This window comes from Neodiprion pinetum, chromosome 2 (genome assembly GCF_021155775.2).
Source record: "Neodiprion pinetum isolate iyNeoPine1 chromosome 2, iyNeoPine1.2, whole genome shotgun sequence".
NCBI lineage: Eukaryota > Metazoa > Arthropoda > Insecta > Hymenoptera > Diprionidae > Neodiprion > Neodiprion pinetum.
The window spans coordinates 338,481-366,000 of record NC_060233.1 but is presented as its reverse complement, the minus strand read 5'-3'; the positions used below and the strand labels follow the sequence as shown (position 1 = coordinate 366,000).

The following is a 27,520-nucleotide window of genomic DNA, read 5'->3' as shown; positions in this document are numbered from 1 at the left end:
AATCTCAGCTTAATTCTAGCCTAAGCACAATTATACAATACACAATTTCACCATGTAACCAGAACGGTAGCATGGAAAATATACGTTATACAATAATTATAGAAATCGCGAAATGTTCGTGTCTGGACTTTTGTTTATCACAAGAAATTGTCTTCTATATGATGAAGACAAATTTGAGAGAGATGATCTCTGACGCCCTCCCTTGCTTCGACATTATAATCTCGTCTCTATATACGTTACGAGAATCAGAAAAAGTTCAATTAGAAGGCTGGAAAAGCGAAACTACTTCCAGAGTAGGGGGTCAAGCCTCGCGATAATTCGCATCCGTAGACTTGACTACGAGTATTAGTAGTTAGATTTTCTCCGCACATCGAACAACGATTACGGTACTCTGCATTGCAGGTGAGCATAAATATCATACAATTTGAATGCTGTCAGCAAATTGAGCGTTTACACTTTCCACCCCGTCGCGGTCGTGGAAACAGCCCACGTTGTAAAAGAATATTTTAGACGAAAATATTGCAGATCTTGACATGTGCTGATGTGTTTACAGAAAATTTTCTACCAGCTAATGCACGTTTAAAAGTAACAGAAGTTTCGTAAATCTTTTAACCAAACTGTTAGTAATGTCGATAAAATTAGATTCGTTTTACTGTAGCGACGCAATACAGAAAACATCTTTCCGGACTTCTCTCTATACATTAATTTTTAATAGCGAAAAAATATTGTGTTCAATAGTTTCAGAATAATTTATGACGTTCATTATTGTTAGAATGGTACACTGCAGTGAACAAAAATATGGACCATTATATAGTTGCATAACTACACTGCAGAATTATGGCAGCGAATGGTGACCATAATTTCAGTGTTGCCTCGTATGCACAACTTTCTCCGTCCGCGAGAGAATATACCAGTTTCACTCTTATACATAGACACTTATCTGCGACATATTCTTCCGGAAAAACGTCATGCGTCATACTTGAATTATATATACGCAGAAGAAGAGAATTCGTTGAAAAGACTTTTTATCCCTATCCGTTTTCCTAACTTATGCAGCAATTAACCCATATACAAGTTAGATGAAAAATATGCTCTTTTATGGGACCGTTTGAATTTGACTTATTTCTTATATGGAACGTTATTCGAGTATACGTTGTAAAGATACAGGGCAAACTAAGGCGCAGATTATCATTGCGTAACATTGCAGTGTACGTAAGACTAGAGGTAGATAGTCTACATTTAGAGATTTTCCTAGAGCATTTACACTTTCTTTTCTATTTGCAGGATGTTCTTGCAGACCATTTCAATAACGATCTTAGCGTTCCTCTACTTTTACATAGGGTTGCGTAAACCGAAGGGCTTCCCTCCAGGTAACGTACCACGCGTTCGGTTGATGGTTTATACAAGCATGTAAAAACAATATGTCCTAGGACCAATATGGTGGCCCATCATCGGCTCGGCTCTGGAAGTATCTCGTATACGAAAGGCGACGGGGTGTTTGTACAAGGCGTGCATGGTTCTTTCGAAGAGATACGGTCCGATATTTGGCATAAAGATCGGGGGAGACCGCATAGTCGTACTAAATGACTACGAGACTATTCAGTCAATGCTGAACAACGAGGACTGCGATGGTCGGCCAGATGGATTCTTCTATCAGGCTAGAACAAGGGGGCAACGCCAAGGTCTTTGAACACGTATTAGGCGGGACTACTTGAAAATCTGCCATAGCGAACAAGAATTTTATTTGAAAGATATACAGAGAATCGAGAATGCAATGTGCTATCGCTTGAACTTTTTAGGAATCCTTGTTACCGATGGTTCTTTCTGGGTAGAACAGCGTCGATTTTTACTCCGTCACCTGCGAGAATTTGGTTTCGGTCGCGATACGATGGCTTCGTTGATCGAAGCAGAAGCCGTTCACCTTGTTGAACATTTGAAAAAAATTTCCCGAACAAAGAAGCGAGACTCAACTCCGAGCACGGAGCCCAGGGATGATTGCTGTCGCAGTCGCATCAACAGTGGTCAAATATACCAGCTTGGGAGTAACGGCGCGATTGACGAAAAGGAAAAAAGTCACCCCGACTCGAAGGATTCGAATCATGGGTCAAACGATGTTCGGACCAGTCCAAAGACCACCTTGAAAATTGAAGACATGTACGTTAAACCTGAGGACTACGACGAAGTCAGGAAATTGTCAGAGTCGGGAGAAATGATCATTTCGATGAACGAAGTTTTCGGCGTTCCTGTTTTGAACACCCTGTGGGAAATGATAGCCGGAAAGAGGTGAGAGATATTGCGAATAGACATGATTTTTCTGTTCTCTCGTCAGTGACGTAGATTACAGTTTTGTAAAGAAAATGATAAGGTAAATTTCATCGGTCTCGAAACATTAATTAATATGCCTAAAGTAAATTCGAGGCTCAATTTGACCAACTTTTTACAGATATAGTAACGAAGACAAGAAGTTATTACACCTACAGAGATTACTCAACAACTTATTGAAAGATGTCGACATGACCGGGTGTCTCTTCGGTTACTTCCCAATTTTGAGAATTCTCGCGCCAGAAATGTCTGGCTACAAACAATTTTTAGACGTGCATCAGCACATATGGGATTTTCTCAATGTAAGTGAATTATGATGAGGCTGCGAGCGTAATTCTACGACAAGTAGCCAGCTGGTGGAGCATTTTCGTTTTACAATATTATCCTTAAAAATATTTCAGGAAGAGTTGGAAAATCATAAAACAACTTTCAATCCGTCCCAGGTCAGGGATTTGATGGACGCTTACATAAATATGCGACTGCGAACAAGTAACAGTGAAAGTTATACAGGTGCGTTTAAAAATTACCGGTCATACACGTCTGATTCACATTTCCGTCCGATTTTTTCTGAAATATGAAAATACGTATATGAAATAAGTCCCAGTAAAATAATAATCTTACACAGAATCTCAGCTGCTGGCAACCTGCTTAGATTTGTTCATAGCAGGCTCTGAGACCACCTCCAAAGCATTGGAAACGTGTTTTTTATACCTCGTGCTTTGCCCGGAGGTTCAAGAAAAAGCGCAGCGGGAAATCGACGCGGTTGTTGGAAGGGACCGATTACCCACGCTAGCCGATCGACCTAGGTATGATATAATATGAAAAAAATAGATGCTACATAAATTGTCGGATCAATGAATGTAATCAAGTGTTGTGAAATACAGAATGCCGTATGTCGACGCGATTGTTTTGGAGTCGTTGAGAATGTTCATGGGCAGAACGATGAACATTCCTCACAGAGCGTTAAAAGACACGGTCATTGCTGGCTATCGAATACCAAAGGTAAAAACACATCAACATCATCACATCATGGTTTTCTTAGAGATTGTAGTGTCATTTTTGAATCATGTTGAAGCTGGTGACATTATCGTACCGTTAGATGTTGAGCAAATTCGTGATTCCGCAGGTTTAGAATCTTCTGATATTCAGTAAGTCGTAATAAGGCAGGATATCCTCATATTTCTAAAACTCGGTCATTCTAAAATTGGAAAATAGTGCATTTTTTCCAATGTTTCGTTACGGTAACGTTACTAACTTCAACCTCGTTTTTGTGAAAGGCTACAATCCTGCGAATAAAATTAGTGTATGATACGCGGATATTGTCTGATCGAAAAAAATTATTTGAAACCCTTCGGTTTGTTGGAAAAAGTGACACGACCATAGTTTAATTATTCTGAATTTCAATTCCAATAGAATAGTAGAAATACTATCATCACGTATTTGAATGAAATTTTGCACATTACGAATTTTTGATCAATACATTACATTATAATCCCGCTTCTGTCCAAATTCTTGGACGGAGAGTATAGTGTACGAGTGTATTGCGAGTCATATCATGTCAAATTTCTAGGACACAATGATTGTTGTGAATTTCAATGGAATATTGATGGACGAATTTTGGGAAGATCCCGAGATTTTTCGACCAGAAAGGTTCATCAACGACGCCGGAACGATTACTATACCCAGTCGATTTCTGCCCTTTAGTTACGGTAAATCCCGGTAAATTATACGGGAAAAGTAAGTAAAATTTAGTCTGCACAGAGAAATTATATCTGTCTACATTTATTATTTCAGGCAAGCACCGCTGCATAGGCGAAGTATTGGCGAAAAGTAACGTATTTCTATTGACAGCTACACTTTTGCAAACGTTTACATTTTCGGTTGTGCCCGGAGAAACAAAACCGACGATTGAATTTATCGACGGCGTAACGATCAGCCCGAAGCCATATCGAGCTCTCGTCAACCTCAGATTTAAAAAATAAACGCTTTTCCTACGGTGGTGGCTACGTTTCGTTACTTGGATTCAATACCGAGGTTGCAACTTTTAAAGAAATATCTGCAAAAGGGAGTGACAAAGCACGCATGTATGTATGTTCATTGGTAAATGCAGGGATAGGTACATGCCTAAATTTTCGTCAGTTATAAAAGTCGCAGGATCGGGAGATGTACGAAAATAATAATTATAGAGGTCAAGTTTAGAAGCATAAAATTTACCCACAGTAGAGAAGTGGTTTATTCAATATAAGCTTTGTTCCAAACATCATCTTATCTTCATAAAATTTCAATTAATCTTATTAAAATACATCCATATAATTTTTTGTTCAGATCTCGCGAAAGACAATTGTTAACGCACATAAAAACTATTTTTGCAAAAACTGCAGTAAATATGGTTTGCGATTATTAAACTATCAAGAACTGTTAACGAAATTACATAATATGTACAGTTGTATAATCACCAAATACCTACATCGGGTACTCGGAATGGCGAAAAAAAATGCAATTTCTCATACAGATCATAAAATATCCAGACAAAATTAACCACAATAATGTAAAACAAAATAAAACAAGTAAGAAATAAATAAATCTCAAAAATTATATGCAACAAACGACTGTACCTTATGTCGCCTAAGTACGTGTCGAACATGTGTTGGAAATTAAACCCATCATAGAATCTTTTATCTACATCAACATTAAGAATTATATCTGTAATATATATATATATATATGCACATACACATGTAAATCTGTTATATGTATACATATTTCCAATCACTTTTTGCCTCTTCAGAATAAAAATACTATACATTGGTGCGAAATACATACGAAATATTATTATAGGTATACATATATCTGGCATGTAAATAAATTATTTGTATATGTGTTTATGTGTAATAAATGAGTTCAGTAACGAAAAAATCGGCGAGATTCTCCTTCTGCGTGTCAGCTCGGCTGCTCCTCCACAATGTGTATCTGCGTGTAATTACGAAAAAATTCATTTAGATCTCGAATATGATAAATAAGCGTAAAACACTGCAAACTGACAAATGCCATCTCCTTAAATGACGACTACTAAAAAACGACTCATTACGAATCAGTTTATGGTAAATATGCAAGTATTTCCTCGTGGTTTGAGTAATTCAAATCATGAGGCCGAAAACAAACAGTAAAGTCAAACTGCACGTATGCAAGGATATGATTTTTACGCACCTCAGAAAGAATAGCCCAGTTGTCACTCTCGCTATGAACAGTCAGACGTAATACCGCTATTTTGCCTAAACCGCTGTCCACCGTACCTTCGGCTACTCCGAGCGTATCAAATTTACCTAGAGAAAAATATCGAATGTGATTAATAATATTTCTGTTCAGGCAATGTAATAGGTACGGTATAAGCACCTATGATGATGTAACCATCCTCCGTAACGTTGTTTGCACTTCTATTGATCGATACAAAATCTGCAGGCAAAACTTCAACAGTAGTGTTATAAAATCGATCCAATGGATGCTCCGCATTCCCACTACGGAACAAATATCTGTGGAAAATATTGTTCATAATAAAGTTGGACATTAAGTTCAATTCGTGTTTGAATGATGTAATCGAATACAGTATCATATAAAGTTATAATAGTAAAATGCACACTTCTTTATAAAAATTGGATCAATGAACTTGAAACGCAAATGGTCTCCCGGCTGCGGCAAAAGCCCCCAGAAGAATGATTCGCCTTTGTATGCTTTTTGCAAGGTGTATTGTTTATAGGGCTTTATTTGCGTTTCCACTGTCGCGTCAGGATTTATGTGCCCATAAAACAGCGTTATTTTTCCAAACTGATTGTCCTGTTGATGAAGAATAACCAAAAATTAATGAAATCTCATGTATAATTATCACGCGATTTGGACAAACTTTCTTTGGACCAATATTATCGAATTGCCTGCAAACCTTTAGTTTTTGTACTTTTCCTTTCAACGAAGAATGAGTGCCGATGTGTTGAAAGAGCGACGGTTTGTAGTGCAACCATAATTCAGCTTTAGCCATCTTACAATGTTTCTGCAATGTAAAAATCCAAGCATTACATTAGATTGCCATTAACGATGTTATGAATTCAATTGAACACTTACACTGTCTTTGTCCAAATTGCAAACCTTTGTAGACACTAGATGATCTAGCAACCAATCCACAGGCTTGTCATTGTGAAACATCAAGATAAATTGTACAAGCCAAGGTAAATCCACGCATTTGAACATTTTTCCTATAACAGAAACGGTTAGCGGTAAGTGGGACCGAAAAATGGCAATTACATGACTTTAATTTTAAGTAGAGCATTTGAATGTACCTATGAAACCCAGCTGGCAAAAATCAAGTACAAACCATTCCTCCCTTGAACTAATTTTGCGCAAAGCATAAGATTTCATGGTTGTTATAAAACTCTTTTTTGCCAGTATATCATCTTCTAGTTGAACGTAAAATGTCCCTTTATTACGAGCATACGACATAAGAAATGCAAAGTCTAGATTTTGTTTGGTCCTCCAAACGACACGCTGGTGATTGTCACCTAACGTGTCACGAAGTTTACTCAAATCAGGGTAGTAGTGCGTAGATGGAGATATCACCTCTATTAGTCCAACTTCACACTCTTCGGGGAACCTAATGAAACAAGTATTCACATGACGAATAATGTAAATATGATTTGCTGATTCAACTTACTGAACCTCTATTTGCTTGGCAACATAGGCAACGTATTCCAAGTCGGTCTGTAAAAAAAAAAAAAAACCATCAGTAATATTTGTAATTATTTGTAATCCAATTGTCGCATAATCATACAGGAATTGTTCCATTAACAAATTTTGCTTTTACAAATTATAAATAGTATCCTCTCACCTCAGCTACGAATACAACGATAATCGTTTCAGCTGCTTCTGAACTGCTCATGAAATCGATCAAGTTCTTGAGCGTGGTGAGCAGGTAGCTTTGAACTTCTCTCTTGACGGTTGGAACACCGAGCACAACACTGGCTCCAGTGCGACCTTTACCTTGAAAGAAGGCTGGACGAAGGCTATTAGCATCGTATAGTAAATGAGGCAAAAAATTGTAAATCGACGGTAACTTGATGCTGGTGTTGTTGGAGCTACCGTTGTTGATCAAAAACTGGATATCAGGAAGAGTATGGCTGCTGTCCAAGAGTTGAGACAGCTGATGCGATAACAAATTAATCTCCTCCTGACTGTTCATGTACTTGGCGTTGAGGTGCTGGAGCTTTGCGTGCAACTCCGCTATGTTGTTCTGCAGGGAAGTTTCCTCATGCATTTCAGGTGAAGATATGAGATTCAGTATACAGCAGGGCACCAATATAACAATGAGAAGGAAGAGACAGCGGCGCCGTATCGGAGTCAGGGTGACGACGTTCGACACCATCCTTTCTATACTTTGCCTGGCGCAACGATCATACCTGTAGCTTTGAAACAATTGTGTTTCTAGGCCACTTTCCGAACAGCGAGCGAGTTTCAAAACTCGATACCCTTGCACAGTTGCTTAGGTCTGAACATCAACCCTCAACTCATATTTTCTAGAGTCGCCGTTATTTTGGGAAATAAGTTTCTCTCTTGCATCCCGTGACATTACTATAGATTTAAGTACTTGGCTGCGGGTTCTAACTATAAAGTAAGAAACTAAAACTCCATTCACATAACCTCAGAGAACCATGAACGTCGCTCTGAACATGAAAAAAATTATTGTAATACGGAACGATAATACATGAGTATATCGATTCGATGAAACAGGAAAATATCGCTTGGTTATTGTAATTAGCTACTGCAAGCTAACCCGGTGGTGAAACATCGTTGCAATCCAGTATTACGGCGCTATTTACACGTTACAGCGCTACAGTCTTGCTCGATCATAGTAACCGTCGTTCTTGCACTCATCCTTGATTTTAGGTTATATTGCACGATTTTGTAACCGCTGTTTCACTTGTTTCAAACAGTCATTTCACACCTTCAAACCACTATACGGCCATAGAACACAAGGTGTGGCAGAGTGCACAGTTCCCTGACCTTGTTTACCACTCATGCCTTTTTCACTGCTTTTCAACTGTCAAGTTACGATGGTCACACGTATGTGCGCAATCGGCAGTTCACGTTACCCTTGCCAGCCTTTTTACCTTAAATTAACGCGGTCAAGTTGAAACGGTTTGCGTATGAAACCACCAACGACGAAACGCTTCAAATTTACGCAACACAAACACACGTGTTGTCGGGATCGTTGACACGATGCATCGTACTAATGAACGCAAATTTTTAAATCTAAACACGCTAAGTGTCGCATCTACTGTGTAATATTCATGTTTAAGCGGTCAATTTTATGACTATCACTAATTCTTCCGTAAACGTTCCTTCTGTCCACACCTTTTTGACGCGACACCAGGTTCAAATATGGCGAGCGCCAGAGACAAAAGCGCGTATTTGTTTAATTTGCAAACTGCATCATTTCCTGTTATGTTACTCTTGACTGTATCATTGTGAAAAATTATTACGATATTGTAGTACAGGTAGAGGATATTATATTTACGTGGATTGCATACAATTTTAAGAATGTGGGCACTTCGTGTTTGAATATCGAACAGTACACATATGGGATATATATGTTTTATAGCCTAGTATTGTACTTTTATTCGTATAGATCTTGATATGAATAATCAGGTACTTAGCTCCACGTAGATCGCATTAAAGCAACCCAAGGTAAAAGTTTTTTTTATCGCTACTTGCATCTTCGATGTCCAAACCAGATTCCAGTTTCATCACGTTCCGCAGTTGCCATTTGTTTTAAATTGTTCATGACGCCATTTACGGTTCCACCTTGTGATGCAAGCAATCGAAAATTTCGCACAATTTTGTAGATCAATCAGCAAATGGTGATCAAAATATTCGCGTAATACGGTATTTGTTTTCTTCTTTCTTTGGCATTCCTTTTGTTTTTATTCGTCTATTGAAATTTACGCACAGAACTTTCTCAAATTCACCCCCCAGTTTTGTATACATTTGATTACAATTCTGCACACGACAGTTGTTTAAGTTCACGTGTGCAAGCTTAACAACTACAAATTTATTTTTGTTGATACATGTAACTTGTTTTTCTCGGTGTCAACTTACTACGATCCACTTACTTGATTATGAAATTTTATTTCACATCTTTGTTCTAGGTCACCCCAAATCCTGTAAGTATCACATGTATTACAGGGTATAACACTAGAACGTGACATTTGTATAAGATAAAAATCCTATGGTAATCGAGATAAATGATTCTATGTACAAAAATAACATGATACGAAATTACAAACTAGGGTATATGCAAGTATTCACACTACAACATCAATGTACCAACCACGAGTTTACCTATACATATATTGTACAATATGCAAAGCGGCAATTCGCATAATTATAGCCTTTGGTCATTTTCAGTTGCTCTTTTTGATGCCGTTGGAATTCGATCTGAAAATAAAAAAATAAGATGCAATTGTACCGTAGTTAGAGCGACAATGTTCTAAATTTTTACGCCAGTCATCAATATCGAGTAGCAATAGTGAAATTTATATCTGATATACCGTTATATCAGCTAGTACCAAGAAGGTGGAACTTTTGCCGACCCGGTTATCGTATTATGCAAGATGTATTATTTATATTTATATTTCTTGTAAAGACACTCACGCTTCCGCGGGATATTTGGTTGGTCGTTTCGTGAGTATGAACTTCTCAATCTTTCGTATCGGCCCTTCGACAACCACCGACAGCAGCAGAGATATACCAAAGGTGTAGACCATGTCTGGCACGAATTCCCAAAGCTGAAATGTGGAAAATTGTAAAACTTGCTCGTTCGTTTTGCAATACACGATGTCGTTAAGAAAAAGTCAACTCTATGCTACCACGCAATTACGTATGAATGGCAACATAACGTGCATTACATATGATGTATCGAGTGAAACATAACTTACGCAGCTGTTAATGGCAAATATGCGAGGGCTTCTAGTAGCACCGACGTCGTAGGATTGCTTAATATTGTGGACAAGATAAGCACCGTAAGTAAGTCTCGCAAGGGGTGGGACCCAGCGTGGTGTCATAAAGTTGTAATGAAAGTCTGAAAATGTAACCAATGAAACATTTGACCATCCTGTATATCCAAGCAAAACGTAATTCCCATCGCGTTTCGGAATCTGCAAGATCCTCCAACCTACCCAAACCATCCCCAATTGTGATCAGAACAACGATCGAACATACTCCAAGAGCAAACGCTGCTCTGTGGAACCCAGCGTAGGCGGCTGTCTCAAGTGGATGCAGCTCACTATTGGGGTCGAAATACTTGGTAGCCAAATGCTGGCTAATGACAGTGAATCCGACTGCCAGTAAAATAAAAAGAAATCGTGACCAACCCTGAAATGCAGAATGATATATTTTTTTACATGAATGGCAGTAGTATTGGCACGACACCTTGTGGAAGAGAAATGATCAAGGATTCAATTTCTCGTCGTCAAGTTTTCTTTTTTCTTTTCCTCTTAGTATCATTACCTTGGGGAGTCTCCACGTGGCATCTTTATGGTCGTAGACAATTGCCCCAGCCAATACGCCAACCATGTAGGGACCAATTCTCATGTGTGATTTAATATAGTGACCGACGAAATACGGATCATTTCTAGCTTCCCGCATGCTGGAAGACGAGAAAGAATTGTATGATGTGGCTACGATTATGATTAAATTGTTCCATCACTAGGCGTGAATTTTACTCACAAAGGCAATCCTAGGAATAATGGTTGCTGGTCCTGAACATAGGTAATGACGAAGGGAATGGCAATGCCCAATGCGATCAAACCACAGAGGAACGGGTAGCCCAGTCTTCTCGGAAGTTGCCAATAAGCCCATAAGACAAAGAGTCCCATGATGTGAAGGTGATAATCCACCGATAAATACCAGGATTGAAACATACACTGTGAAAAAGCGTAGAGCAGGTGTTACACGTCAATTTCTTACGACCTATGGTCCGATCAACAGAATGCACGCATTGACTGCGACAAAATGGTGAAGATCAGAGAGCATCTGGAACGTCGCAATACTAACCATCTTGTTGGGATGTACGTAGTTGTTAATATACAAGAGATTAGTCCACCAATTTTTCGCGCAATTATCCCTTTCAAAACCCACTCTGGCTTCCCAGTACGGACCGGATCCCATCATCGGCATCAGGGTAGCATTGAACAAGACGACTAGCATGTAAAGAGGTGTCAACCTGCCGTGATACGAAGCGAATCTTTATCTCTAGATCTTTCTTTATCATCGTGTAGTTAATGAATATGAGAGCCTGCATATGCGTACGTTGAACTCACCGTAAAAATCTGATCAGTATGAGCGCAGTGAAATTCAACCGTTTACTCCGATCAAGTTCACGAAGCACACCGTAGGCCAGAAGAAGACCTCCGACACCGAAGAACCCGTCGACGATGATCGGTCCGTTGAATATTATCGAAGAAAAGGGTATGGCGTAGGCCTGATGGAGCGAAACGAAAATACCGGATAATCGCACAGTTAACGTCCCAGGTAGCACACTGTTGGCTGTTAGTTGACTTAGTATCGACAGAAATTATCAGTCAACTATTTCAAGTCAACTGGGGATAGGTATATTACGAGCCTATCGTTTCACTGTACACTGGCTAAGAGTGCGCGAATGTCCTCTGAAATGTTGTGGTAAAGGCAACACTCGGCACCAACTATTATTAGGTTTTCAGTCGACTGTGAGCAGTCAAGACAAAAAGGCGATAATTTACAAGTTGGCTAATTACGTGGACTAATAGTCATCTGGCGTCAAGTATGAGGTAGCGATTAGTCAGTCTGACTGCCACCAGACGTTGACGTTCATTCGGCATAATGAATGCGCTCACATAAACAATTATTTGTCTGTAAAACATCACAAACCTTCACTTGACTTTCCAGTGGTAAGTGGAATAAGGTGACAACGGGTTGTCTAGTCGAATCACCTTATACTCGACATTTCAGAGGAAATTCGTAAACATGAAGTATACCGCATGTCAACTTTAAGTCCAGTTTTTTGACGATTCATAGCCATTGAATAATAGCCGACGTTTTGACTCATTTATGCCAACATTGCGTCGAAATTTTTGTAATTCGATAAATAGTCGACTTTTTGTAGTCGAATGACAGCCAGCCTCTGGATAAGTGTGCTAGCTGGGAAGGGCTTACACACGAGTCGGTTACTTGATTTGTTAACGAGTATAAGGTACGTAATGTACGATGCACTGTTATTACTCCTACGAGACACATGCATTGACCTTTTCGAGGTACGTTGAATCCACGAGCGGGTAGCCGCAGTACTGCATCAATCTGTGACCGAATATTACGCATGCCATGAAGAAGAAACGGATCAAATTTATGCAATCGAGACCACGATGAGAACTCTCGGTGAAAAAAATCGAGCGCAAGTTGCGTCGTGCGGAAAAGCAGAGGAAGAAGTCTCCGAGTTCGTTGTTCTTGGCTGGTTCCTTCAGAGAATAGATGCTGATGTCGTACCACGAGCCTGCTACCACGAGGACGCACAGCGCCACAACTATGATACTGGATGGGAAATTGTTCGTTATGTTCTTGTTCGTCGGCTCGATCCACTCTCCGGATATCAAGAGCGTAAAGTAATTTTGACTTCTCTTACAGAAAAACCTTTAACCCCATGGTGAAATCCTTGGGGACATCGCTACGTGCTTGGCAAAGCGATGGCTTCACTGTAACATTCAGGTCTATTTCTCGGGCGTCCGCCAACTTCTTTAAAGGATCCGTCAACGCCGCCGCAACATCTTGAGAGCTGCAGCTAGCCGGAACGCAAAGCGACAGGTACACAGAGTGTCGTTTGACACGGCGAAAGTCTCCCCTGTACTGTAGAAACAAAATAAAATTTTAAGTAGGGTCATAAATGTATGTACGTACGAGGATGGACGGGACTCTTATGCGTGTACTTTGATTTGATAATTCACTTCGATAAAGCTGCAGGGCTTGGGAGTGAATCCTCTTGGTAATGAGAGTCGCTTACGTCAATCGCGTTCCAGACGGATAGATTTGGGTCAAAGTCGAGGGTGAAAATTTCCGGGCGTTTCGGTACCACACCTTTCCGCTGGTAACGCAAGCGAACCAAACAGTAGCGACCCTCGACCTCGTCAGGCTCTTCAGTGTCAGAGAATTCATCCGGCGGAAGTTTTGCTCGTAAGTTGTAGCACTGGTCAAAGTTTCCCAAATGTTTGGTATGACCGTGTAGCACGCCGTCTGGATACTTCGTTGAGGCGTCGAACACTGAAATAGTATTTTTTCACTTGACCATGCAATGCAAGCAATTAAATTTTTTTTTTCTTTCTTTCGCCAGAAAACTCAGCAACCTGTACAACTATCCCTTGACATTCTTCACCGCAGTCGTAGTTAATACTGGATGTATGTACGTAGCAAAAAAAATTCTACCGTCCAAGTGCGATGGTTCAAATTTATGATATCATCTTGCTTAGTTGATCACCTCCATACTTCGCTAAACATATAGCTGATTATAATATTACTTGATAAGATAATGAACGATAATGAGACACATGAACTTATTACTGTGTTGGATAATATTGATTCACAGAGAACCTTCTATTCTTTAATTCCATTAACAGACAATTTGCATACATTTACGTGTGCTTGGCCGTAGATATAATTATTGTGGGCACTCGATGCCTGCATCCAGTTTCATTGACGTCAGATAGTGTAAATCAATTGAATATTAATAAAAGTGTGATGTTGTTCGAGTTATAAAATGTGTACAGATAATACATGCAAAAACTCAATTAAAGAGGAAACTTCAAGGAACAATCTCACTTGGTATCTGAATATAACGTTATATGTATAAGGTGTACCTGTACTCTTGTACAAGATTATGTTATGCGTGGATGCAGAGCGAGATTGTGATACTTTAGTTACACACGTATTGTTCGCAATTCATATCATGTTACATTTTTAGGCTGAAAGTTATGAGATGCTCAAGGATCATGAATCAAAAGTATAAATGCATCTGCAACCAGTTCATGGTCGCGTCGTAATTACTTCAACGTCTGACTGTTAGTTTTTCTGCAGTTTCATAAATGCGGTGCGCGTAATGAGTATGGTATATGAAAATATGCAAACGTTGCTTGATGACGATGCGAAATTATAAATCAAATTAAATATCATGTAATCACTGAAATTTCCATCGATAACGATCCCACTTACGCAAGGATCACAAAAAGTATCGAAGAATATTTACATCTCCTAGTTTTTACCAATCGGTATAACTACATTAAAAATTTTTATTACCAATAATATCTTCAACGATTGCTTATTGGTACAAAAATAATCCTCAGTATGAGTGAAGGTCGATTTACGACTCCAAAGAATTGATTGATTAATTCGGACTAAGTGCTTGTTAACCCCTGATACATCGCAGAGTTGGGAGAATTTAAGTAACCTTTATTAACTCATTATACAACATACATCAGTGCAACAACTTGTACTGATAGTCGGTGCGGGAAACATCAGGCGTTTGCTATAGCGGTTTCGTAGGCATGAAGCAATGGGTTAATCGCTGGTGAAATCTGGTGTACACTTTTTCAGAAATCTTCTGAAATCTTCTATAATCTTTGAAATCTCTTGAAATTCCCCTTTGAAAAAATACTTTGAAATCCTCTGAAATCATCCGAAATCTTTTGAAATCTTTTAAACTCTTTTGAAATCTATTGAAATCACTGAAATCTTTGTAATCTTGAAATTAGGTGTACCTACATGAAATCGATGAATGATCAACCCCTCGTTACGCACGTAAAAACAATAGTGAAAAGATGGACGGCTAAGCTGCTGTTATTATCACCAGTTTTCGGTTCTAAGCAAGTTTGAATGCGTTACACCAGGCAGCGCCCCTAATTCATCACATTTCTAATTTTTTCAAACTGGGAAAATCAATCGTACTCGTTGCCCGCATCGTCGGTAAAGATTGGAAATTATCGAAATAAGCTTACTCTGGACGGCCCACAGCGTGGAATTGGCGAGTTCCTTGAGGTACCGTTGCACCTGTTTTCTGCAAGGACCCTCCGGAATAGTGTTTGAATTAGCGAATACCAAGGGCAGAACGGGGAAATCGGTCCACCACGAAGAACTTCGAGAGAGCGGTACCGCCCTTTGGGAATCGTCGGAGTTCTCTACCTGCGATGTCTGATGCGATCCGAGGCTGGTTGACAGGCATAATTGCCTCTCCGAGTAGCTGGCGTTAGACAATTTATTCTTATCGGCGAAAACTGGACCGTTCATTAGGCCGAACGACATGCACAGTAGAAAAACTATCCCAGTCATTGCGGTGATGGTGAAATGTAATTTTTCGGTACAAATGAACTGTTAACACGCTATTTCGAATTTCAGTCCAATCAATTTGAAATCCAGCAGTAAGTTTACTCGCGCGTTCTCGGCAGGAGCATAAGGCACACACAGCTGGGTTTATTGTTGCTTTGACGTTTATATGACAAAAGGTTCTAAGGATGAGAGGTGGTGGAACCCCCCGAGTTTATCTCCAGCCTCTGCCTGAACGCGTCACATGATCCAGTGTAAGAGAACCCGGTTTACGTATGAAAAGTATGCAACTTATGTACGAGGTCGACCTTAAACTTCGAGTCGCATCGCATTGCCCACGCTATTCGCTGCTCGATCAGCACTTCACCGATAAGATAATTGAATCAATTCCTGTCCCTAATTAATATTTTACACCTAAGCCAATTCATTACCGTCAAAATAGTATAAATTATATCAACACAACGTTCTAGTGCAAACAGTCAGAGTTACATCATTTCTGTTCATTTTTTACTGCATGATCCTTTCTGCGAATAGTTATTTAGGTGTGATAGAATGTGCATATATAAATCGGTTCAATCAATCGTGTCCCTAGTTGTTTTTCAGACCGTCGGTGTCCCCTTGAGTCTTTGTTGACGACACGTCCTGGTTTGTGTTGCGGACTTTCAAAAAATTGGAAAAAAACAGGGCCATTCATCTGGGTGTATAGTACATCATCCGAAAGTTAGCGATGTCAAGGGTGTGAAGAATTCTGTGATAAAAAATTTCATTTCCGTCATTTATTTCGGAGAAATTCAAGATTTAAATTTCGGTTGTGCCTTGAAAGGCACACGAGGACCACGAAGAGTTTAACAATGTACGTAAATGTACACGCAGTCATTTCTTGTTTACCTGTATCAATTACAACAAGAGGCGGTTGCAAGTCCCGGCCCAAGCGACAGCTAATCGATACAATGGATCGAGAACGTGTATGCATTTATAATCCGGCCTGTAATATTCGGAAAATTAATTTTTATGTCCACATTCGCGTCAGCATCGAGTACATTCTCTGTTATTTTCATTTCAATTTACGTATAAGCTATAGGTATAGGTATGTACCCGACCCGAAATACCTAATTCTATCGTTGAATCAGTATAAAATAGTTCGGACGATACGTGTTGTTTGCCTGAATAATAACACATTATGCAACGAGGGAATGAAGTTGAAGATTATACCCCTGGTTGGGTTAATCACCTAAGGGAATAATCGACTTTTATTCCTTTGATGAGAAAAAAGCGGAACCTAACTCAACTGACGATCCACGTGCGATTGTTGACCCTATCACGTAGACGATAACTTTGAATAAATTTCGAGCATGTACGCATGAATAATTTAAAAGCCTACCGTTGTGGAAGTTCCATCTTAGGCTAGAGAAACAGCCCTCTTCAAACCGTAAGCTTATACGTTGAACTGGTTCAGTAATCACAAAATGGTATTATGTTTTTTTTTCCAATGTACCTGTACAATAGTTTATATTATATACTGCTACATTAAGTTACATACGCGATTGCGGTTTAGGATGTCAATTGGCTAACGTTGAGAACTTTTGATGACAAAGCAAAGTATTTATTTCACGAACGACAAACAAACATGCTGCAATTTTTATGTACATTAATAATACATGTCGGTTGATGTAAAGTTGAAAATGGAAAAAAAACTTGAACAGGATTGACTTGTATATTGCGTGTATTTGCATTTGCCTCCCCCCCCCCTCCCCCCTCTTCCCGCTCCTCGCCCCCGCTGACGGTAATTGCGTACAATCAATTAATGACGCTTTGCCATTTTTCTCTCCATCTTGCGCTGTTTTTTCTCGTCAATCTCCGGCTGCTCCTGAGGTGCGGCAAAAAACCACGGCGACAGTATTTTTGTCCATAACATCCAGCCCCCCCGCAGCGGCGCCTGTTTAAGGGTATAATATGCAATAGGTAGAATGAAGTTAACAAAAGGCGGCAGTGTAAAAAAAAAACTAAAAAGGAAATGGAGAATGAATAACAAGTTCCAGAAGATCTCCAAAGTGATACTGACGTGAACTGGTGATTATTTTTACGATACTATTGGACCATAATTGTAACCTCCAAAGTAATTAAATCGATTAGCGATGTAAAGAAAAAAATTAAAAAAAAAAAAAAACTGGAAAATAACAGAGTGCATCGGTTAGCGGGAATTGGAAAATTCTGAACTGGTAGTACTGGAACTAGTCAGCTCGCTGGTTATGAATTACAAATGAGAAACCAATAGATTTATTACGCGTATAAATGACGCCTACGTGCAGTGAGAAATCATATTGAAGTTAGTAACGGTACAGTGACGATTCATGCTGAAGACAAACCATTATGTCGCGATTTTAGAATCATCTGAGATTCGGTAAACCGTAATAAAACAAAACTGACTCGTATTTCGAAATCTTAGTTTCTTAAAGATCGCTGTAAAATTTTAAAAATAATGATGTTTCCCCCAATGTTTCGTTACGATAACGTTACTAACTTCAATCTCGTAGAGGAATTCGTGGTCGCCCATTTTGATAAAAAAAATAACGTCGCTGGTCGAGGGAAATGAAATATGCGAGGCTCGTACTTGTCGTATATTACAAAATGTATTGTAAATTTTCCTATCACACTCACCAATAGCCACAAAAACCAGAAGTAGTTTGAAATCAGAGACAGCACTTGTACACCGGACGTTAGGATGATCAGATCCTTAACGTGCCTGCGAATGACAATTTTTCATCAAGTCGATATCGCAAATTCCTTCCATAATAATCTATTTGTTACCAGTATTGACCTACAGTAATTTACCAATATACATTCAAAGTGTTGCGGAATTTGAATGATTTGCTAAATGATGAAAATACTGCACATTCTTGGTATAAACAATACTATGAGTTAATAATAATTAGATTCATACAACTCCCCCGAAATGCAATGGATTCTCAATTATAAGAAAAGGAAAGCTATAAAACCAAGAACGAATATTTTCAATTATACGTTTGTACCACAGAAAAGACTTGAATAATCAAATAATATAAAAACTGGGGAATCTCTAGCATAATAGATGTGCATAGAAAATGTGGTACACTCACTCAGCGATTCCGCCTTCCATATTCAAGTCAACTCCTGAATCAATGAGCTGGCCAGATTCAGCATACTTTGCACGGGCCATATATGCCATGAATTGATAACAAGCTACGTGTATCAATCCCGTTAATATTGTCAAAGTCTGAAATGATCAAAGTAGGAAGAGAAGAAGAAAAGAATTATATACCTTTGATTTACCTTCTCTTAAGAAGCTCTACCTTTTTAAAATTAGTCATTTGAAATTTTCATCAGTTGGGTGTTCAACTTAATAATACTTAAATATAATTCGTTCGTGAAATAGGAAGTTGGATTGTATGTTTATTGAAATTTTTTCAAACATAGTAGATCTCTGATTTAACGAAGCCCGCTTTATCCGAGTTTGCGATTATTCGTGTTCGTCTTGGAGTTGTGTAAACCCATTTTATCCAAATTCTAGTACCTATCATACAGCCAAGCGTGTCACGTGAAAATATAATGAATATTCATTATGACTTAAAAATGTGCTTTGAATTTCCAAGATTCTCTGCGCTAGACCACTACAAACAATGTAACACAAAGTACCGAATTGCACGGCAAATAATGTGAAAATTAAATAAGCCTTTATATATCACAGAATCCTGATTTCTATGAAGCACACCAGCTACGTGTTGTCGGTACGCCAAGCACACAATATTATCAAATTAATAGATAGATTATTTGACTCGTTAGAATGTTTCATACAATAGTAAAAGTGGTGAATGCAAAGAAGACCATCATTGCTGTGAGGTAAATACCAGCTGCTCCAAATACCATGTTTCTGTAAAAACTGAGGGTCGATGCATTTTCTTCCAGTATTTGTTTGGCTCCTCTCGTCGCTACCTTAGTGCTTTTCGTGGGTGGCTAAAAGGAAAAACAGCGTTCCTTACCTTAGCAGCGTTAGAGTTATATTTTGAATTTCTATTAACAAGTTGATCAAAAGTTTGGACTGCCATAATTCAAAACAGGGATGTAAGATTGTGCCACTAGACTCTTATCCATTAATTCGTATAAAGGTATATGGAGAAATTCGTATGCAATCACATAAATTTGTTGGTAATCTTGCGAGCGATGAATTTTTATTCGTTTAAAGATTATTCAAATTTACAGAAAAATAAGATCACAATGTAATTTCAAATAACAACTTAACTCACCGCCATAGTTTTATCTAGATACGAGTATGGTACTTATTTCACTGTTACGAAAAATGATGTCAAGGAAACAGTCGAGTAATCATGCATCCATATTGCACTTTAATGTCCCGAACGTCTCGTATGCGAAACAATTTTAAGGTTAAGATTGAGATTAGATTCTCATATCAAGACGAGTCACACAAAAGCCAGTCTTCTTTTCACGTATGAACTATTATCTTCTCACAAGTACAAGTGCTAATGTAGTCTATTTAATGAACTTAAAAGAAGTGGATTATAGTTACGTCAATTTGAATTATTTATAAATGATGATGAGAATTCAAAACAGGTTAATGGAAATCATGGCAACATACAGAAGACCGTGATATACAGTCAAGTCAGTCATCGAGTCGGAAATAATGTAGAACCTGTACTCTCGATTTAGAATTAAAATGCGACTGCTGCGACAGCAGGTGACTCGCAAAGATTGTTTTTTCGTTCATCTTTTCTGCGGAATAGTTTACGTAAGCAATTTATGAACACAAAGATGGTACGATTAACTTCCTTTCAGTCGTATGCGGATTAATAATATTATAATTTCGCGGTTCGTTGTAAAGTTCACACAATGTCCGACAATAAGAGGTTATCCCCTCCCCTGCCGTCACCTGGCGGTGTAAACGCTGGAGTTGTCTGTCATAAATTGCATCATTCATGACATAACAAATTAGGCAGACGCCTGTACGCACCTGCCTGCCCCTTCGGGTCAAGCTACATATCCAGAGTTTGATGACTTTGACCAGAGTCCGTCGTGGGCTTGATGACTCGGTAATACGACGGTAATACCAGTAGTAAATCGACTTGACTCGAACGAAATGTCGATAATCAGAATATTATTCAAATGTTTGCTCAGTCCACGCTTGTACAAGATATACGACACCGGACCAATTGACGTGCGTAACGTGATTAATTTTTGCAATCGGCGCTAAGAGCCGGAAGATAATTAGGTTAGGTTATGAATAACTAACTATCAAAACATTTTTCCCACTTATTTACAGAAACTCTACGAGCCACGGAATCTCGAACGATGGGGCGATCAGATACTCACCTCCGTAAGTTCTCAGCATTGTATTATACAGAACTAGCCAGGCATTGCTGCAACACTGAATAACTACTTTGATCCTCCTTTTCTGGCAGTTTACTTTGATGTGGTCGTTCAGCCTCTATGCCATCCCGTTTGTAGCTACTTTTATGTACCGTCGCAGCTACCCCTTGGCTGACCAGATATGCTCATTGACAAAGGTCGCAGCTGGAGCAGGAGTAATTTTATTCGCCTCCCTGGTTGCTCGAGGTTACTCAAGAGCCACAAATCCAGTATACATTAAGTTTGTTCAAACTCTAAACAAAGCCAAGGCACGCTATGATTCCGAGTCTAAAAGACAACTGCTTCAGTACGATTTTGAATTTTGGGCATGGCCGGTTGACTTTGATTTTCCCAAGGAGATCAGGTGAGCAGTTACAGTTTATCGACGAACCAAAGCTACAACTCAGAAATTGTTCAGATTATTTTCACCGATTGAGATTACAATGTAACTATCCAAGCATCATTTCTTGTCTTTTGATATACCTGTAATTTTTACAGAGACCGAGATCTAAAAAAAGCGCTACATAGAATGGATAGAAACGAAAGTGCTCGTAGGCAAGGAGAACTATTGATGGCCCTTCCATGTAGGCTCGTTTCCTATGTTGTAGCACATACCTTTGCGGTGAAGCTTATGTACCCGGGATGCATCTCAATTCTAAATTATGCCATGGGTAACTATGTACTTGTCAAGTAAATCGTCATACATTTATTTATAACAGAATGAATTTCCCTCCTCTTGACCTGATCAAATTTTTTCTTTGATCAAGCATCTACACTCTTGCAAGGAAGAGTTGATCTGATCAAAAGGGGTGGGACAAGATCGAAATTGGCTACCGTAGATGGAAATTACATTGACACGATGTTTGTTGATCAACGTAACAAGTGATTATTTTTCATTCCCTAAATTGATGTGCAATTCTGTTTTCTGTGTACAATTCATGTAAATCTCACTACCAAACTTACAGGTCAACTCATGGCAATACTCTAGTTGTAGCATGCGAAGGAAATTGTGGATTTTATGAGATCGGAATCCTAGGTACGCCACTCAGCAAAGGCTACTCGGTACTAGGATGGAATCACCCTGGTTTTGGGGGTAGCACGGTATCTATCACAATATATGACACTTATAAACTACCCAACACCATGCGTAAAGATAAGATCGTGTTGCTATATTTCTCATTGTTTGGATCATAGCATTCCATAAGATACTGATTAGTTGATCAAGTAGAATTTGAAATGAACCTCAAGTACTTTAATTTACCAATTACGCAGATTACAACAAAAATTTTGAACGCTTTTTCTAACAAAAGAAAAGTACTATCTACCTTATTCCTGATAATAAATAACGAAAGTTACGGTACAGGGCTTGCCATATCCGTCGCAAGAACAGAATGGAATCGATTGTGTGATGGGCTTTGCCATCCATCGTCTGGGATTCTTGGAAAGTCAGATAATACTGTATGGTTGGAGCATCGGAGGATACACGGCGACTTGGGCAGCAATGCACTATCCTTCTGTTTCCAGTGTGGTATGACACAAAAATTGAAAATCTCAATCTCTCATTAACTGAATTTTTTAGTTTCCAACTTTCAAACTGTTTGTAATTTTAATTGATGTGAAATTTTTTCAAGGTCCTTGACGCAACTTTTGACGATGTTTTGCCACTCGCAATTTCAAGAATGCCAAGACCACTTGAAAGACTTGTCCGTACTACAGTCAGGGAACATCTGAATTTAAACATTGCTGAACAACTAGTCAGGTTAATGTTTTACCGATGTGCTCAAGTTTGAATCTATTTTCAATTATGCTCAGTTGAAGACCCCCACCTTGAATCTTCATTTTTCCCTGAAACTCGAGATAATATGCAAACCCTGATGCAAAATACCTTCAGAAATTGAATTATTTTTATGCGTCACTGTTATCGTAGACGTATTTTTCAGATATCATGGTCCAGTGCTGTTGATAAGACGAACGGAGGATGAAATGGTGTGCGCAGTTACAGAAAGCTCAGAGAACAATTCTGGTACAGACAATGTAGATGAAAATAACGTCACGTGGAATCGTGGTAATCATTTATTGGCTAAGCTACTGGCACGTCGTTACCCGCACGTACTTCAAAGCACCCCAGAAATATCACTACTTAGAAAATTTCTGTCTGTAGCAAGCCCACACGCGCGACGTAAGTGACATAAATATTGAAGCTTGAGACCTGTTCATCGCTTATCCTTGATTCATGAAATCTGACCTTGTTGTTTGTTCAATGCTTTTTACAGGATCTATCCTTGAGCAGGCAGGAGTTAACGATGAAGAATGTATTGCAATGATAAAGAATTATCTGACTGCACGGGGTAATGTCGTTACATATCCATCAGATCTTGGGGAAAGTTGTGAGCTTTCTGATAGGCTTAAGCTGACATTATTTCTAGTAAGTAAACATATAAACCATGAAATTATTGCACATGTATGGGAAAACTGATCACATCTCTGGCAAATAGAATCTATACGAGAAAACGATTCTTTCTAATTTCAGGCAACTAAATATATGAAAGATCAGCACTCGCAGCATTGTACGCCATTGGTCAAGGAGCTTTTTCACCCTGGATGGGACCCAGCAACACTCACCAAGTCAACTTAGCACGTCACAGACTAGAAGAATTTCCTCTATTGTGTATGGTTTTTGCATAAACAAATCTTTTAATTAATTTCCGACATTGCTAGCTGTTTACAACTCTATTTTCTTTATTTACAAAAATTGGTCGGTTATTTTCATATGCATATATTGCTTTCATCTAATAAATAGTGCGAACAGTATTCAAGATCGACAGTATAATTTTGTTAGAGAGAAGTAAGTGTTTGTATAGGAAGTTTTCAACTGTTTACTATGCTGCGCGCCAAGATCTCATGGAAGTTTTGTAGTATCTAGTGGTTCTATTTTGTTTGTGAAAGAGAAGGGTAACTGTTGTCGGATTCTTATGGTTATTTATGTATTTTTTAATTGGAATAAAGCGTTTTCATTATTTTTTCTATACGAAACAGTCGAATTTGATTGTCGTTGCAATTGTAATAAATAAAAAAAAAAAACGATATTAAGTTTCCTGAATCAGGCATTTATTCTTGATAAATAAATATGATAAAACGTACAGCAGTTTCATCGTACCTTTAAAATTATGATGAAAATGCGAATAATTTACAGTATGCGTTCTAATGACGTGGATTAGTGATAAAAAAAAAAAAAACAAAAAAAAACTGCGCTTTGATGCGTTACGACGTGTTAAGATTTATTACATAGATTGCAAAACTATCCGAAGTAAGAGGCACTTGATACAAACTATATGTATGATTCAACATTTTTCTTTTAAATACCCGTACTGTATGTTTACATTAATCAATATCTACTTCTGTTCACTGCATTACCGAGTAGAGACGATAATTCAGGGCTGATAATTGTTGACATACAAACTTCGTGCGCAAGTGAGGGCGAATGTACATTCGATTGGTTCGCGTAATAGTGATGTGAACCATTTGGGGCAGTATTGTATTTTTTTTGCACGGCAGTATCATAATCAGGTGCCGGTCTATAAGATGGAAGTAAGGCACGAAGTGTATCCATATTGATAGATGATGCAGCGACAGGGAATGGCGACGAGGATATATCATTGCAGCTATTGAAATGTGCCTGACTTGTAGCTTTGGCTTCATTATCGATATTTACGTCTCTTATTTCATCTCTTACGTCAATATTATCAGGATCCTAGAAAAAAATTTGCGTCTAAATAAAGCAATTGATCTAGATTTGAATATCAAATTGATTAAAATATATTCATGATACTCACTAGATGACTATTACTCATTTTATTGACGAGATTAGACTCTTGGTGTTGCATGTAGAATGTATGCTGAGATATACATAATCGCCAAACATACTTCGCTGTTCGCGCATCACTAAAATGAAACTGCTTGGGTTCTTCATTTTCAGCTTGACATTCGATTTTGAATGTTTTTTTATGATTGATTACATTGCTAATATCTTTCCATCTGTAACATATTATATAGGAAGAACTGCGTTATGAGTTATGATTTTTTACAGAGAGTCCTAGTGATTGAGCATTGAAATAATGAAAAATTACTTGAATACCACAAACTGTACCTGTAAAATGATGTCAGCTGCACGTTAGAGTACCCAATGATGATTCCGTTCATTGAAATTCCAAGAAAGATTTCGTTATTTGCATCATCCTGCAAATGTTATATGGCTCCATTAGAATCCGTATATTATTATCCAGCTAGACGTCGTGTGACAGAAATGAGCCATCGACACAACACTCTAAGAACTCCGATAACTATTATAATAAATTTAGCTATAAAGTCACTTTTGACGGTTTGAATGGTATGTCGCAACTGTAGATTCTAGTTATTCACCTTAGCAGCAAATGTTTCTCGGCCATAGCCCTCCAGATGTACAGCAATAGACACATAAAGTTCTTCTGCGGCAGCTTGTGTAAGACCAGAAAGGTTCTTGTATCGAACAATGGCTGCTGAAAGTAATGAGTCTTGCCCGCTAGAATCAGCTTGTATGACGTTCTGATGATAAAAGAGGAAGGAAAAAAAGAAACAGCATGGATTCAGTAAATGCGGCGGATCTAAAGAAGGGAAATTTTTCATAGTTGCGTAACATGTATTTACAGATTGAGCATACTTTTGAAAATAGTATGCACTGCTGAAGGTACTCTGCAGTGTGTCGTTGAGGGTCGTAATTGCCAAATTCTGCCTGCATCGAATAGCTTGCCAAGGTGCTTGCCTCTCTAGAGTTACAGTGAATTCTACCATCGATAACATCCATTTTCAGTTGTAGATAATAGTGATACCTGGAATGTGATTAAATTTCTCAAGCATGCCCCAACACCCACTCCGATCATTTCACATCCAAGTTTGAATTAATAAATATTTGCCAATGAAACTGACTGTGCCAATTTCAGAGAGATGTAAAATCATTACTATTGGTTTCAGACTTGCCTCGTTATTTCATCCTGTATGAGCTGGACGTCGGTAATAAAATACATAACTCTAAGTCGCAAATTAAAGCTTCTAGCTTCCTTTTCAAGTTGCCGTTTAAGAGGTTTGTCCATCTGGACCCAGCGCGTTGCTGGCGATCCATGATGAGAGATATAGCTCAGTCCGAAGAATTCTGGCTGTCCAAGACCTAGCCTCTGCGCTACATTGGTCAGACATTCGTGGCCCAGGCTTTGTACATCCAAGGTACATTCTATTGATCCTGTGTCCAAAAGCTCGACACAAATTACATACTGATTCTTAGATATAACATTGTACTGTCGACTTTTTTTTAGATGAAATTTGAACGGCATTTTTCTTTGCGTGATGAGTAGCTAGGGTCAAAGAAAAATTACAAAATAGTTTCAACCATGAATATTGAGCCCCTCGAGTAAGTATTTTGGGAACTCTCAGATTTCACTTGATTTTTGGAATCTATTGTAATCTGAATGGGTTATAGTTAAGTTAGGTTAGGTTAAGTCAGGTTGATAATGATGTTCAAGGGTAAAATCTTGCTCGCGTAAAACTGCGAATATTTAGAGGCAGAAGCTTACCCTTGGGCGCGACGAAGTTTTTTTGCTAGCTGGTCCGAGAACTTTGATGACGTTGACCGTGGAACCGTGGATACGTGACGAGTGTATCTCTCTCTTCTGTCATATGTCAGAGGTGTAAGTAATTGAGGTGAGGGTGTTTAGTGTCTGTTGTCATTTGTCACTGAATATTTAGCTCACTACATGTTTGTACACGAAACAAAAACCTTATTCAATCCTTATCTGATAAAATACACGTTCATCATCAACGTCAAAAACACTGGCCAAGGACAGTAACAGCTGCCATATTGAAGATGCTGAGTAGTATAGCGCAACAATCTTGCCACATTATTTTGTTCCAGTCTTATTTATACATATATTTTATTTTTCACCAGTAAAATTTTTGTTTCGTAGACAATTTATTCAACCACCTTTTTGGTTAATTAGGTGCTCAGAAAGTCCCAAAACAGAACTCGAATATTCGTAGCATCAGCCAAATCAGCCCCTGCGAAAATATAAAAAATATTTCAGTTTTTTTTAGCTGTTTATCTTTTCAACACGAGGCCTGAAGCACTCGTAACTGGTCAGAATTGCTTTCTCTTGGAAACCACACTGATCAAATTATTAGTTGTAGCGTTTCCCAAGAAATGAAGCACAGAAAAACCAACGAATATCCACAGGACCCGCAGCGAGAACAAATCATCACTGAACCAAGTCAAAGTTGCCTACAATTAGGCGGTTGAATTAGGATCATCGAATGCGCGATTGCAGGCTGTTTATGTGAGAATTCGCGTGTAAATTCTTTTGACTCGAGACAAGAATCAGCTTTAGTTGCGAATTCA

General features: G+C 38.6%; 6 protein-coding genes across 11 annotated transcripts; 2 read left to right on the top strand and 4 right to left on the bottom strand.

Moving 5' to 3' along the window:
* Positions 1–363: 363 nt before the first annotated feature.
* Cyp303a1 (Probable cytochrome P450 303a1) lies at positions 364–5,223 on the top strand. Of its 2 annotated transcripts, none has more exons than XM_046612461.2 (10): positions 364–402; positions 1,285–1,370; positions 1,431–1,682; positions 1,800–2,283; positions 2,444–2,624; positions 2,724–2,832; positions 2,948–3,128; positions 3,207–3,324; positions 3,893–4,031; positions 4,117–5,223. In XM_046612461.2, the coding sequence occupies exons 2-10, from the start codon at positions 1,286–1,288 to the stop codon at positions 4,302–4,304; spliced, it is 1,737 nt and encodes a 578-aa protein (XP_046468417.1). In that variant the 5' UTR covers positions 364–402; position 1,285; the 3' UTR covers positions 4,305–5,223. The 2 variants fall into 2 exon arrangements, with proteins under 2 accessions (XP_046468417.1, XP_046468418.1); XM_046612462.2 differs by having other exon boundaries at positions 3,893–4,041; positions 4,117–4,285.
* Positions 4,517–8,728, bottom strand: Mgat4a (alpha-1,3-mannosyl-glycoprotein 4-beta-N-acetylglucosaminyltransferase a). Its single transcript, XM_046612473.1, has 9 exons — positions 7,196–8,728; positions 7,022–7,068; positions 6,651–6,961; positions 6,436–6,566; positions 6,257–6,364; positions 5,960–6,153; positions 5,716–5,852; positions 5,530–5,645; positions 4,517–5,292 (listed from the first exon to the last, which is right to left on the bottom strand). The coding sequence occupies exons 1-9, from the start codon at positions 7,727–7,729 to the stop codon at positions 5,263–5,265; spliced, it is 1,608 nt and encodes a 535-aa protein (XP_046468429.1). The 5' UTR covers positions 7,730–8,728; the 3' UTR covers positions 4,517–5,262.
* A 128-nt stretch (positions 8,729–8,856) lies between these two features.
* LOC124212436 (nose resistant to fluoxetine protein 6-like) lies at positions 8,857–15,855 on the bottom strand. The gene is made up of 12 exons (XM_046612455.2): positions 15,378–15,855; positions 13,394–13,650; positions 13,019–13,239; positions 12,645–12,927; positions 11,685–11,845; positions 11,419–11,587; positions 11,092–11,288; positions 10,873–11,011; positions 10,542–10,737; positions 10,302–10,444; positions 10,018–10,151; positions 8,857–9,801 (listed from the first exon to the last, which is right to left on the bottom strand). Exons 1-12 carry the CDS (start codon positions 15,706–15,708, stop codon positions 9,768–9,770), a joined length of 2,265 nt encoding a protein of 754 aa, XP_046468411.1. The 5' UTR covers positions 15,709–15,855; the 3' UTR covers positions 8,857–9,767.
* Positions 15,856–16,313: 458 nt separating this feature from the next.
* Positions 16,314–20,368, bottom strand: LOC124212448 (transmembrane protein 208). Its single transcript, XM_046612483.2, has 5 exons — positions 19,983–20,368; positions 19,534–19,692; positions 18,819–18,955; positions 18,361–18,445; positions 16,314–17,638 (listed from the first exon to the last, which is right to left on the bottom strand). Exons 1-5 carry the CDS (start codon positions 19,986–19,988, stop codon positions 17,504–17,506), a joined length of 522 nt encoding a protein of 173 aa, XP_046468439.1. The 5' UTR covers positions 19,989–20,368; the 3' UTR covers positions 16,314–17,503.
* A 248-nt stretch (positions 20,369–20,616) lies between these two features.
* On the top strand, positions 20,617–23,910 carry LOC124212443 (phosphatidylserine lipase ABHD16A). Its single transcript, XM_046612472.2, has 11 exons — positions 20,617–20,908; positions 21,014–21,067; positions 21,153–21,463; positions 21,598–21,770; positions 21,867–21,981; positions 22,065–22,200; positions 22,463–22,627; positions 22,731–22,858; positions 23,040–23,278; positions 23,373–23,524; positions 23,630–23,910. Exons 1-11 carry the CDS (start codon positions 20,831–20,833, stop codon positions 23,732–23,734), a joined length of 1,656 nt encoding a protein of 551 aa, XP_046468428.1. The 5' UTR covers positions 20,617–20,830; the 3' UTR covers positions 23,735–23,910.
* Pez (protein tyrosine phosphatase non-receptor pez) lies at positions 23,705–27,392 on the bottom strand. 5 transcript variants are annotated; one of them, XM_069133583.1, is made up of 8 exons: positions 27,347–27,392; positions 26,703–27,183; positions 26,113–26,483; positions 25,796–25,964; positions 25,519–25,680; positions 25,247–25,335; positions 24,933–25,134; positions 23,705–24,850 (listed from the first exon to the last, which is right to left on the bottom strand). In XM_069133583.1, the coding sequence occupies exons 3-8, from the start codon at positions 26,460–26,462 to the stop codon at positions 24,485–24,487; spliced, it is 1,338 nt and encodes a 445-aa protein (XP_068989684.1). In that variant the 5' UTR covers positions 26,463–26,483; positions 26,703–27,183; positions 27,347–27,392; the 3' UTR covers positions 23,705–24,484. The 5 variants fall into 5 exon arrangements, with proteins under 5 accessions (XP_068989684.1, XP_068989685.1, XP_046468433.1 ...); XM_069133584.1 differs by having other exon boundaries at positions 27,335–27,369; XM_046612477.2 differs by having other exon boundaries at positions 26,703–27,387.
* Between the last annotated feature and the right edge of the window lie 128 nt (positions 27,393–27,520).